General features: G+C 36.3%; 2 protein-coding genes across 2 annotated transcripts in view; one reads left to right on the top strand and one right to left on the bottom strand.

The window, feature by feature from the left end:
* LOC107700620 (40S ribosomal protein S13-like) overlaps positions 1-2,462 on the bottom strand; it is a 4,286-nt gene extending 1,824 nt beyond the window's left edge. Inside the window, exons 1-3 of the mRNA XM_016502351.1 lie at positions 2,349-2,462; positions 1,717-1,765; positions 1,549-1,627 (exon numbers count right to left, since the gene is read on the bottom strand). Coding sequence (XP_016357837.1) covers positions 1,549-1,627; positions 1,717-1,765; positions 2,349-2,371 — 151 coding nt within the window. The 5' untranslated portion in view covers positions 2,372-2,462. The remainder of the gene's footprint in view (positions 1-1,548; positions 1,628-1,716; positions 1,766-2,348) is intronic.
* Positions 2,463-4,509: 2,047 nt separating this feature from the next.
* Positions 4,510-10,156, top strand: LOC107700622 (nucleobindin-2-like). The gene is made up of 13 exons (XM_016502352.1): positions 4,510-4,633; positions 5,168-5,308; positions 5,504-5,611; positions 5,698-5,830; positions 5,987-6,090; positions 6,727-6,912; positions 6,997-7,087; positions 7,183-7,241; positions 7,379-7,471; positions 7,587-7,676; positions 7,882-8,052; positions 8,164-8,224; positions 9,410-10,156. Exons 2-13 carry the CDS (start codon positions 5,168-5,170, stop codon positions 9,670-9,672), a joined length of 1,500 nt encoding a protein of 499 aa, XP_016357838.1. The 5' UTR covers positions 4,510-4,633; the 3' UTR covers positions 9,673-10,156.
* Positions 10,157-12,257: the final 2,101 nt, after the last annotated feature.

Genomic DNA, 12,257 nt, shown 5'->3' on the forward strand with positions numbered 1-12,257 from the left:
TGACAAATAATGCTGACTCACAGCCTGTAAGTACGTTTTCATATTTAAAGGATTTGCCACTGACGATTCAAATGCGAGTTTTGGGCAGTGTAGAGCAGTGCTTGTTGTTTGTCATTTCTCCAATCACAAATGCAGACATGGTTTTATGCTTACGCGGCGCGATGCAACAACGCATAAAAAGACATTATAAGTCATTATAATCAGTAATTATGTCCCCACTGGATGCAAAAAATGCCTCGTTTGTAATGGGTTTTATTGGGTTTGTCTCGTCACACCGGGACACGGCATCATAGTATGGTAAGGGGCATAACATTTCCGTCACACGCTTGAGGTATTCGGCCAATCACAACGCACTGGATAGCTGGCCAATCAGAGCACACCTCGCTTTTCAGAACGATGAGCTTTGTAAAAATCGACGCGTTTCAGAAAGGCAGGCCATAGAGGAGCAACAATAATGTACAGTATGTGGAAAATAATGTTTTTTGAACCTTAAACCGCATAAACACATTTCATTACACCAAATAATGTTCTTTTTTAGCAACGTCATATGACCCCTTTAATTCTATTTAGGGCTGTCGCGATAACCGCGCTATTGACGAGCAAACCGCAGAGGAATGCAAGAACCGCAGCAACCGCAATTTTTGCGTGTTTTCTTTTTTCATAGGGTTATGCCCTTCTCGTTTTACACTTCGTGCATGTGTCCTGAATATTAAAGTTAGTTAGTAATGATAATGTGTACCATGCTGATTTGCACTTAACAAGCCTAAACAGACAACGAATGAAAGCGAGATCAACTGAGCATGTGCGATTACTTGCGAGTCATATATATTTGTGAAAATAGGTTGTCATGTCCAAGGAAAGCCAAATCTCTGTCTTAGCATCGACGCATTGGTCAGCTGAACCTTCTAACGTGTCGCTCGAAGTTAAAATGATTTCAACAGCGGTTTTCATTTTGTCTCTCTTTGAATGAATCAGCGTTTTTGAACGTGTAGTTGAATGAACGGTTTAAAGACTCACTCAAAGACAGTCCCTTTCCACCACCTTGTGGTGCAACACTGTAACTGCACTGACTGACTTCCATCTAGAAGGCGCGCAGGTGGAAATATCAATAGAAAGTCTCTTGTCCAGTCGGATTCGAGGATCAGAACGAACTGTTATACATATAGGCTAACAATAGCCTAACAATCTTATTGTCAGGTTTATGTTCTGTTATGTCGATCATTCTCTTCCGTTTACTTCATTTCCTGATTCAACGCTATTTGGTATATATATATATATATATATATATATATATGGCGATAATACCGCGCTATTGAGCCACTCAATTACCGCAAGAGAAATTCCTTCACCGCGACAGCCCTAATTCTATTAAATTAATTGTATTCATATTCGTTGATGTTTTCCTCTAATGTTCTTAACTGATTTCAAACTTATCTTTGTATGACCATTTTGGATAAAATGTGCTATAAGAAATCTTGTTAAATTTCTGTTATATGATGGATCTGACTGCCTTCGGTTAAAATTCCTTTAATATCAGTCAGAACTTACCGATCTGTGAGGGGGTCAGACCCTTCTTGGCCAGTTTGAAGATTTGCTCTTTAACATCATCAGATGTCAGTTTGAGCCACTAAAATACAAAATAGTTGCATATTTTAACAGCCTTGACAAATCAGAGAGGCATTATTATTCCAGATGAATCAGAATCGGATTACTTACTGTGGGGACACTTCGTCTATAGGGCAGTGCCGACTGGGACAAACCCTTGCTGAAAAATAAAGCATTTAACAGTTCAATGCATGTTCCAGAATGAAACATTAAATTACAACTTCTAAACAACTTCCCTTCTCCTTCAGTATGCTAAACTGTAAACATGATGACTGACAGCAGGTAATACAAAGCATAGGTAAGTGAATGGAAGGGTATCTTAAACCAAGCTGTACTTTAAATTAGAGTTTGTCTATTAAATATTCTGATAAATGCATAAAACCCATTTAGAAGGTGGTTTGATCGGCCCCTACTGTTAACGCCAAACACATCGGACACACAAAAACGTGGGTTATGTAAAACTAAGCGACACGATACCAGATCAGACCGCGCAGACAAATAGCAATAGACAAATGGGTATGAAAAGATCCTCAAGTGTGTCCGTACTGCAGCGCCTCATTCTACATGTGCTGCGATCCCGCTTCAGAGCATGAGAACGTGGGACTAAATGGACTTCTCAAACTCGTTTCTAGCTCCAATGGAATACACATTCCAGACTCGGCCTATGTTATACAGAGTTAACAGTACTTTGGGTTGGTGGTGTGGCCCATATAATGTGTTCTTAGCGAAAAACAAGCATTTACCCAGGAGCGTGCATACGACCCATGATGGCGGCTTTGAGAGCGAGGAAGAGAAAGAGCGAGGAAGAGAAAGACCGAGCTGAGGCCGAGAGGAAGTGAAGAATGGAGGCGGAAGTGATATCAAATATCCTTTCCTGTCTGTTGATTTGAGGATCAGGTCTTTTTTTGTTTGCTTTTCTTTTTCTTTTTTTCTATTTTTTCAGACTTTAGTTTATTATGTTAAATATGGTATTTTTATATACTTGTTTTTTTTTTCTTCTTTTTTTCTGTCATCTATTTCTGTCATCTGACCTGGAAAAATTCATATTTTCCCAATAAATCCAGATAAGTCCGTCATTACATTTTGCATAAAAATACATTTTAATTATATAATTTTTAAATTCATAAATGATATTTTATACAGACACTTCTCTCTCTAATTTCGAATAAACATGTTGGATTTGATCTAAAACGGTTCTTTGGCATAAAATCCCATTATAATTTTGTCCATTATGTGATGTAATGGGTTCATGTTTTTATTGTCTTTTTTGCATTTTTCATCATTTAGTTTATTACTGTCATCCTGTTATACGCGTTGTGATTTGTCGTTTGTTAAAAAAAAAAATACACCACTCCTTTCATATCCACCGGCTGGAGGCGCTATAAGAAAAGCCTTGCCACTATAAGCATGCTATAGAAATAGAATAAACGAATAGAACAGTAGCATCCAACAGAGTTATTCAATGGGCGGAGCTTAGCGGCCCTGAGAAATAATAACTCTCCTATTTAGAACTCTTTAGTGAGTATTTTTTAAGCTTATTATCTACTTAAGCTTCTTATTGTCGTTATATGAGTTTTAATTATTATTCAAACATCCATTATTATTATTATTATCCAAACACATGATAACACGCATTACAGTGTTACCCATCAGCGCTGGTCAAGATGGACCAATCACAGGCGTTTGTGATGAATATATATATATATATATATATATATATATATAAGGAACTAAAAATATATTTTATAGATATTACTCGGAAAATATTCTGTTCGCATGAACTGTACCAACAATTATAAGTAAAAATAAATTTAATCTAGCATACTTCAAGTGTACAAATGGTTTAAAAGAAAAGGTCATGAGTTCTGAATGCGACTGAGCGGAGGATTCGCTTTCTGAGCCCCCACGCGCCCCCTTCAGGAAGCCTCTACCTGTGTCATAAGAAACTATATCACTAAACCCCAATATATAAGTCGAGCGCTGTACTTGATCTACGTGGACGAGCTCTCTGTCTCCCCCTGCTGCTCTTCTCTGTTAGCTGAGCTCGCTATAGAACAATTATCGGTTTGTAAACATTCAGGATGCGCGCGCATCATGGTTGCAGAAAACCCGGGAGAGATAGCCTTTACAACTAGAGAATTTCACGGATACGGTACAAAATAGTTAGGTTTAAAAAGATTATAAATTATATTGATTAGATGTTATGAAGGTAGAATGACGTCAAAAAGATTTGCATACGCAGGGTAATATTTGTGGAAGTGTACATAAGACTGTAAGCGTAAATTAAATGTGCATGCGCAAGAGAAGCTTTGTAACGGTGTAAATCGTGTTTCAAGCGCAAGAAAAAATTATTTGCAGCATTTTACTGTTATTCGTAAGTTTAATTCATGTATTGTGAAACTGCAGCTTCATGCTAACGCAAAATAAATATGATCTGCATGCTTCTGACTTCCATTTTTCCGCGCTTACACTTTTGGTGTTAATAGTAAGGTTTAAATAATATTTCTAATAGTAAGATAATATTAATAATAGTTTAAATAATATTTCATGCTGTAACTGTAGGGCTAATACAATACGTCCCCTATGAACAGCATATGTGAATAGTATGGAGAACTATTGTTTAAATCGAATTTATGCTTTAAAAGTAGAGTAATCATAGCAGTTTTCATCCATAGTATGTCCATTTAAACGTCTGCGTTTAGCTTCAAATGACGACAGTATTCTATAAAAATTATTTGCATTCCGATCTTGACATCAAAAGGCACAAAAATATTTTTTTCTTTTATTCCATGGATTTTACCCATTTATCTCCACTTGTTCCCAGTGTTTTTCTGCAACCACTATGCGCGCGCAGCTGCAAGTGACGTAACTGTGACGTCTACTCTAAATTGGTCTATAGCTATAGCTGTTCTGATTCCGCCTCTGTAAGTCATCATCATCAGTCCAAGATAGCGGACAGTCAGGAAGCCCCGGTAATGAAAGGAAGCAGAAAACACCCGAGATAGCTCGATAGAAACGATCTGACACCGTAAGTGCCATTATTTAATTGCGAATTGCCTTAACCCAAATAGAGCACCAACAATTCAACTCTTCACTTATTAAATGTCCAGCGAGTTTCGCAATAACGTCTGGCATAGACTTCACTGTCAAATGAAAGCTAATGAAATTAGCCTTTATGTATCGAGTTCAGCCACCCTTTCGAACCACATTTCTGTAATGCAATATGACAAAACCATGTATATTTTGAGTGTCACTTTAATATAGTGACCCGCTAGCTGCCTGTTAATGTTGTTTATCCTTAGTAACGGGTTTATTGGAGAGCTGATCTGCCAATCATTGGCTGTGTCTCAAGCCCTATTGAGCTGCCTACCTAGACCCGTTCGATTCCTATTCGAATCGCGATGTCTAAAATAGTTCGATTCGAATCTCCAGGTTCGCATATGATCCCAAAAATGGAAGGCAACTCAGGGTTTGCGGTACAACCAGACAGTATCGCTATCTAATATGATAGAGCTGTCATCTCCGTCTCATGTTTCATACATACGCGTGCTGATTTTTCCAGATGTCCTATTTAAAGGGGCTCCTCGCCAGCTGCCTCGTGTTGGCGAGTGTGCTGTCCTGGGTCAAGGCAGTGCCAATAAACATAGATAAAACTAAGGTGAAGCTCCCAGAGGAAACAGTCAAAGAGCCTCCCCAGAGTGTGGTAAGATATTTGATCAGCTAATTACAAAATAAGCTTTGGCTGCAAGTTATAACAAGTAGTCTTAGAGTGTGAGGAAGCATAAATATGCATGGCTATTTCTGTGCGGCAATAAGGCTCACAATTTTGAAATCATTTACTTTGAAAGAAAAAAGCACACTTTATATTCCATTCATATTATTTATATTATATTTGTAGGACACTGGACTACATTATGACCGCTATCTCAGGGAAGTTATCGATTTCCTTGAAAAAGATCAACATTTTAGAGAAAAGCTGCACAACACAGACATGGAAGATATAAAGGTAAGAAACGGCATGGCTTTATTTGTGTCGTGTTATACAATACAAAGGTCAAACAGAGCTAATCTGTTCATTCCTGCTGATTTCAGCGAGGGAAGTTGGCTAAAGAGCTTGACTTTGTCAGCCACCATGTGAGAACCAAGCTGGATGAACTTAAAAGGCAAGAGGTCAGCCGTCTGAGAACCCTGATCAAAGCCAAGCAAGATATTGAAGGAGGGAATGGTAAGAATGGCTGTAAAAAATAATTACAGTTGAATAAGTGCTTGAGGTAATTTCTCCTACATAGGGAAAACTGCATATTAATGAATGAACAGACCATAAACACCATATGGGTCTTCAGAACATTCTCTGAACACAGTTCTGTCTCATGTTTATCAGATATTGCAGTAGATCACCAGGTGTTACTCAAACAGTTTGAATATCTGAACCACATGAACCCACATACATTTGAGGTTGAGGATCTGGACAGACTCATCAAATCGGTACGTCATTACTTACAGTTACCCAGCTTCCATCATACTTCATTTGATTCTGTGGCTGTCACCTTGAATGCCTGAATGCTCCCTTTATTTGATACTTGATTTTGGTGCTTTTAATCCTTAAGGTCAAAAACAAAGCTGCCACATATATTTAGTATTTAAAATACATTACTTATTGCATATAATTGAGGCAAATATATAATAATAATAAATAATAATACATTTCCATGACTTAGTAAATAAAGATTTTAATAATTTCACAGCGATTTAGAAAAAAGTTCGTAATATTTTCACATTTTTTATGAAGGTGGGAATTTTCCTCTAAACATACTGTACATTTAACAGAATGCGGTGGTAAGAATGTCAAAAAATTATGTTTCTCTCACTAAATATAGCGCATTAATCTGTACCGGTTAAAAACGTTTTTTGAACTGCATCCTACTAATACACTCTCAAGGATTTCTGGAGTCTTCCATATGCACTTAAAAAGAACATCAAGTAATATTCTTTGTTTTAAATCCAAGGTCAGCATGTACATTCTAGCAAACATCTCAAGGCCATCCTTCTTTTCACATTCATAAGATAACTGAAGATGAAAGCATGTCAAGCAGTTATATTTCAGTCATATTTATGATCTAGGCTACAAAAGATCTGGAGAACTACGACAAGGAACGGCATGAAGAATTTAAAAGGTACGAGATGATGAAAGAGCATGAGAGACAGGAACACCTGAAGACACTTGATGAGGAGGGCAGGATGAAAGAAGAGGAGCACTATGAGGAGATGAAGAAAAAACATGCTGATCACCCTAAAGTCAATCACCCCGTGAGTCGGCACGTATGAACTTCTCCTGACGTTTGCGATTTCATTGAGGATATGCTCATGTTTCTCTGATATTCTGGTCTGTAGGGTAGCAAGGATCAGCTCAAAGAAGTGTGGGAAGAAGCTGATGGTCTTGACCCTGAAGATTTTGACCCCAAAACATTCTTCAATCTGCATGGTAAAATATTTTTGATAGCTTAGCCGAATCCCGGATATGATAATGCTAAAATGACATGCTTAATATTGTTCGTTGTTTTTGGGTTTTTTTTGCAGACACAAACGGAGATGGCTTCTTTGATGAACAAGAGCTGGAAGCCCTTTTCACGAAAGAGGTATGCAGTGTAATTATAACAATTGCATAATTCACCACAGAATAAAAATAAAACATGTATAAAATAGTGTCTGTAGTTATAAAATGCTCAGTTATTATTTAGTAGCAATGAAATGGCTAGTTTGATTATTTTTTCAGCTGGAGAAGATCTATGATCCCACTAATGAAGAGGACGACATGGTTGAAATGGAGGAGGAGAGGCTGCGAATGAGAGAACACGTCATGAACGAGGTTAAATGCTGCTTATAATAATGGACCAATTCTCTTTGTATGACCTGGCAACTTCAGGAAGATCTTTGGGGAAAAAATATTTTTTTCTAAGTCTGTAATCTTATGGCCTTCACAGGTCGACTCTAATAAAGACAGACTGGTGTCCTTAGATGAGTTCCTGGTTGCCACAAAGAAAAAAGAGTTTCTTGAACCAGACAGCTGGGAAGTGAGTATGGTCACATGCTTAACAGATAATTAGACCATAGCTTAATTCCCACTAATTCATGTGTGTATGTTGGATGATTGCCTAATAACTTGGTCCTTTAATAAGTTATTTATATATATATATATATATATATATATAAACAATGGTATTTAAAGGCATTCAAGTTTTTCTGTAATAATTATCTTGGGCTATTGGATGACCCCAGGCTCTAGAACAGAACCAAGCATATACTGAAGAAGAGATGAGAGAGTTTGAGGAGCAGTTGGCCAGGCAGGAGGAAGACTTAAATCTGAAAGCAGCTGACCTTCAGAAACAGAGAGAGGATCTGGAGCGGCAGCAGGAGCAGCTCAATGCTCAGAAAATAGAACTGCAGCAGGTAACTGAACTGATTTGTCTCGTACCTGCTCATTGAATTAAAAAAATAACCAAGAAGAGTCATTTAAAACAAGTAAATGAAAAAACCTGTTCTGTGCATCTTCCTTGTCAGGCTGTGGAGCATATGGAGCGGATAAAAACACAGAAGGTTCCACCTCCACCTGAGATGCATCGTAAGTAATACTTTCACTTCAGATATATAACTGGATACATGTGAAGGTTACATTACCAAGCTATTCTTACACTGGGTTTAAATGTGAGATCCACTGACATGTTATTCTAGTTTAACAATATTGTGGAGATGGTTAAATAAACTTTATATCAGTTATTGTATGCAGTGGGTTAACAGGGTTTCCAATGTTGTGGTTGTTAAAGCATAAAAAAAAAACTTTAATAATAATAAAAAATAGCCACACCATTATTCCTAAATATACTTGAATTTTAACCATTTCAATTTAAAATGTAACATGTATTTTAATAGTAACATTCCTCACAAAAATACTTGAATTTTAAACATTTAAATTTAAATGTAATAATGTGGGTAATGGAGTCTTCACTGTCATCACCCTCAGTGTGAATAGGGTTGACCATTTTGTCCTCCAACACAATTGTAATATCACATGTAAACAATATTTTAATTTTAGAGCATTTCCTTAGGCAGCACCACCTAAAGAAAAACCTATTTTTAAAGCCAAATTAAATATTATGCTTTTTACATGCACTGGTCAATATGGAGATTTAGGGCTATTTTGCTGCCATAACATGACTTGTGGAAAGAAAAGTAACAATAAAAAAAAAGTAAAATGCGTTTCTATAAAGGCTGTTTCTAATTAATTTTTTCTCATGCACTGAGCCGAACATTCCCACTTCAGTAGCACTTACATACACCAGACTTTCCATTTTTTACAGAGAGGTTTGTTTATATGTCAATCCCATTTATTTATATTACATTTTGTTCCTAAAAATTTTTATGGCTGTTACAGCATTTTCTGATTTATGATAAAAAGTGAAAGGAGGTGTCCAAAACCTCCTCTGTGAAACCTTCAACACTTATATTTCTTCTATTGTCATCATTTGTAAGTCGTTTTGGATAAAAGTGTCTGCTAAATGACTAAATGTAAATGTAACACTTTGATTTTAAAAGAACGTTCTTGACAAATATACTTGAATTTTAAACATTTAAATGTAACACCTCGATTTTAAAAGCAACATTCTTGGCAAATATACTTAAATGTTATGTATAAACACCTTATTTTCAATGTAACATTTTTTTTGGCAAATGCACTGTAGTTTTAAACAATAAGTGTAACCTGTTATTCTTGGCAATAATACAAAACACTCTAAATCTCTTATAACAGTGCAAGGAAATGCTGTCCCTGAGTCACTAGGACATGATCCGCCTCCTGTGCCCCCTGAGAACCAGCCTCTGCCCCCAGGACACCAAGATATCCCTCCAGAACAGCAACAACAACAACAACAACAACATGTACCCCAAAATCAACAGGATCTAGGACAGGAACCCCAACATATACCCCAAGAAAACCAGCCACTGTCTCCAGGACACAACAGCCTACCCCATGATTCTCCACAGATGCCCCTCGACCACAACAATGTGCCATAGAATGGTCATATGGTTTTTCCTGCGTGACTGTGTGGACAAACTGACCTAGCACCAGAGACTTCAACAAAAAGTACCTCCTGCACAGTACGAGTCAATGATTACCTGTGGTCACGTGTGCTGCGGTTTTAATTAGTAAGGAATTGGGTGGTTTCATAAATATAATACATTTAATGCAGACTTTGCTGTTTGATATAAGTGTGTTTGATTTCTTTTTGTTATTGGAAGTATCTTTTACATACGTTGTGGATATTTTGTTTTCCAACACAGTGGATTGGATGTCTGTGTGTACGCTTTTGTTTTGGACATTTTTTTTCTGAAATTTTAATGGCCATGAAGAGCTACTTAAAACCTAGTTGTGTGGTATCAGAATATTGTTGAATTGTACTGGAAGTTTTTAATTGATTAAGGCTACTCTGGAGTTTAACTGTTGCTTACGGGGGGAACTTTGAGAGTAAAGTCAATAAAGAAATCTATTTGGAAAAAAGTTTTCTTTTATGAAATACAAACATCACATGCAATTACGTCAGTTCAGTTCAGTACAAATTAAGCTCAATTAAAGCAAAAATTAAGGCACTTGCAATGATAGTGAATGGGGACAATTTCTGGAGGATTTAAAAGCAGAAATGTGAAGCTTTTACCGGTATTTTTACTGTCTGCTAAATGACTAAATGTAAATGTAACACTTTGATTTTAAAAGAACGTTCTTGACAAATATACTTGAATTTTAAACATTTAAATGTAACACCTCGATTTTAAAAGCAACATTCTTGGCAAATATACTTAAATGTTATGTATAAACACCTTATTTTCAATGTAACATTTTTTTTGGCAAATGCACTGTAGTTTTAAACAATAAGTGTAACCTGTTATTCTTGGCAATAATACAAAACACTCTAAATCTCTTATAACAGTGCAAGGAAATGCTGTCCCTGAGTCACTAGGACATGATCCGCCTCCTGTGCCCCCTGAGAACCAGCCTCTGCCCCCAGGACACCAAGATATCCCTCCAGAACAGCAACAACAACAACAACAACAACATGTACCCCAAAATCAACAGGATCTAGGACAGGAACCCCAACATATACCCCAAGAAAACCAGCCACTGTCTCCAGGACACAACAGCCTACCCCATGATTCTCCACAGATGCCCCTCGACCACAACAATGTGCCATAGAATGGTCATATGGTTTTTCCTGCGTGACTGTGTGGACAAACTGACCTAGCACCAGAGACTTCAACAAAAAGTACCTCCTGCACAGTACGAGTCAATGATTACCTGTGGTCACGTGTGCTGCGGTTTTAATTAGTAAGGAATTGGGTGGTTTCATAAATATAATACATTTAATGCAGACTTTGCTGTTTGATATAAGTGTGTTTGATTTCTTTTTGTTATTGGAAGTATCTTTTACATACGTTGTGGATATTTTGTTTTCCAACACAGTGGATTGGATGTCTGTGTGTACGCTTTTGTTTTGGACATTTTTTTTCTGAAATTTTAATGGCCATGAAGAGCTACTTAAAACCTAGTTGTGTGGTATCAGAATATTGTTGAATTGTACTGGAAGTTTTTAATTGATTAAGGCTACTCTGGAGTTTAACTGTTGCTTACGGGGGGAACTTTGAGAGTAAAGTCAATAAAGAAATCTATTTGGAAAAAAGTTTTCTTTTATGAAATACAAACATCACATGCAATTACGTCAGTTCAGTTCAGTACAAATTAAGCTCAATTAAAGCAAAAATTAAGGCACTTGCAATGATAGTGAATGGGGACAATTTCTGGAGGATTTAAAAGCAGAAATGTGAAGCTTTTACCGGTATTTTTACAAATGCACTTGTATTAATTCTGTTAAATTTGTGAATAATTTGAATTGTAAAGATGTTTAAAGAATCATTTTTAAATTTGTAGTGTTTATGGTAATGTGTAATCATGGCAAAAGAAAAAAAAAAGTTGTAAAATTGAAAATAACTTTACACACATACAAAAAAGGAAAAAGGTTTAGGAACCAATTTTCCCCCACACTTAATTGTTTACATCCTCTGTCCATATTATTGAAACTGTTCTTGTGCCAATTACTTTTTTTTGTGGTAATCAACATGAAGCCACAAATGCTGTCTATTGTGCTTACCTTGCACTGAACCCAAAACTAGCTTTAAGTGCATTTTAATTATTCCACACACACCACACAAATTTCTTGTTGCACTATACTTAACCCATCAAAAACCATTTGTGATAATCATATCAATGAAGCACTAATATATATATATATATATATATATATATATATATATAAATAAATAAAAATATCTATTAAAAAAAACTGCATATTAAAAGACACAAGAGTGCTTTAAGAGTTTAAGATATTAAATGCACAAAGTATTTTATGGCTTCAAAGAAGATTCTGCTCTTACGTCATACCAAATGTGTGAGAATAACTTTTAAAGTGTCTCGTCCTTCAAAAACCATTTATTAGCACTAATTCTAATCAACATTGATTGGAAGAAATACAATGAAGCAGTCATTCAGCCACATACAGTACAATGCATTTCCTGTAAACTGTTTGGCTGAGCCAAAAAAAGAATTCACC

Source organism: Sinocyclocheilus anshuiensis, unplaced genomic scaffold, assembly GCF_001515605.1.
Source record: "Sinocyclocheilus anshuiensis isolate Anshui unplaced genomic scaffold, SAMN03320099.WGS_v1.1 scaffold1099, whole genome shotgun sequence".
NCBI lineage: Eukaryota > Metazoa > Chordata > Actinopteri > Cypriniformes > Cyprinidae > Sinocyclocheilus > Sinocyclocheilus anshuiensis.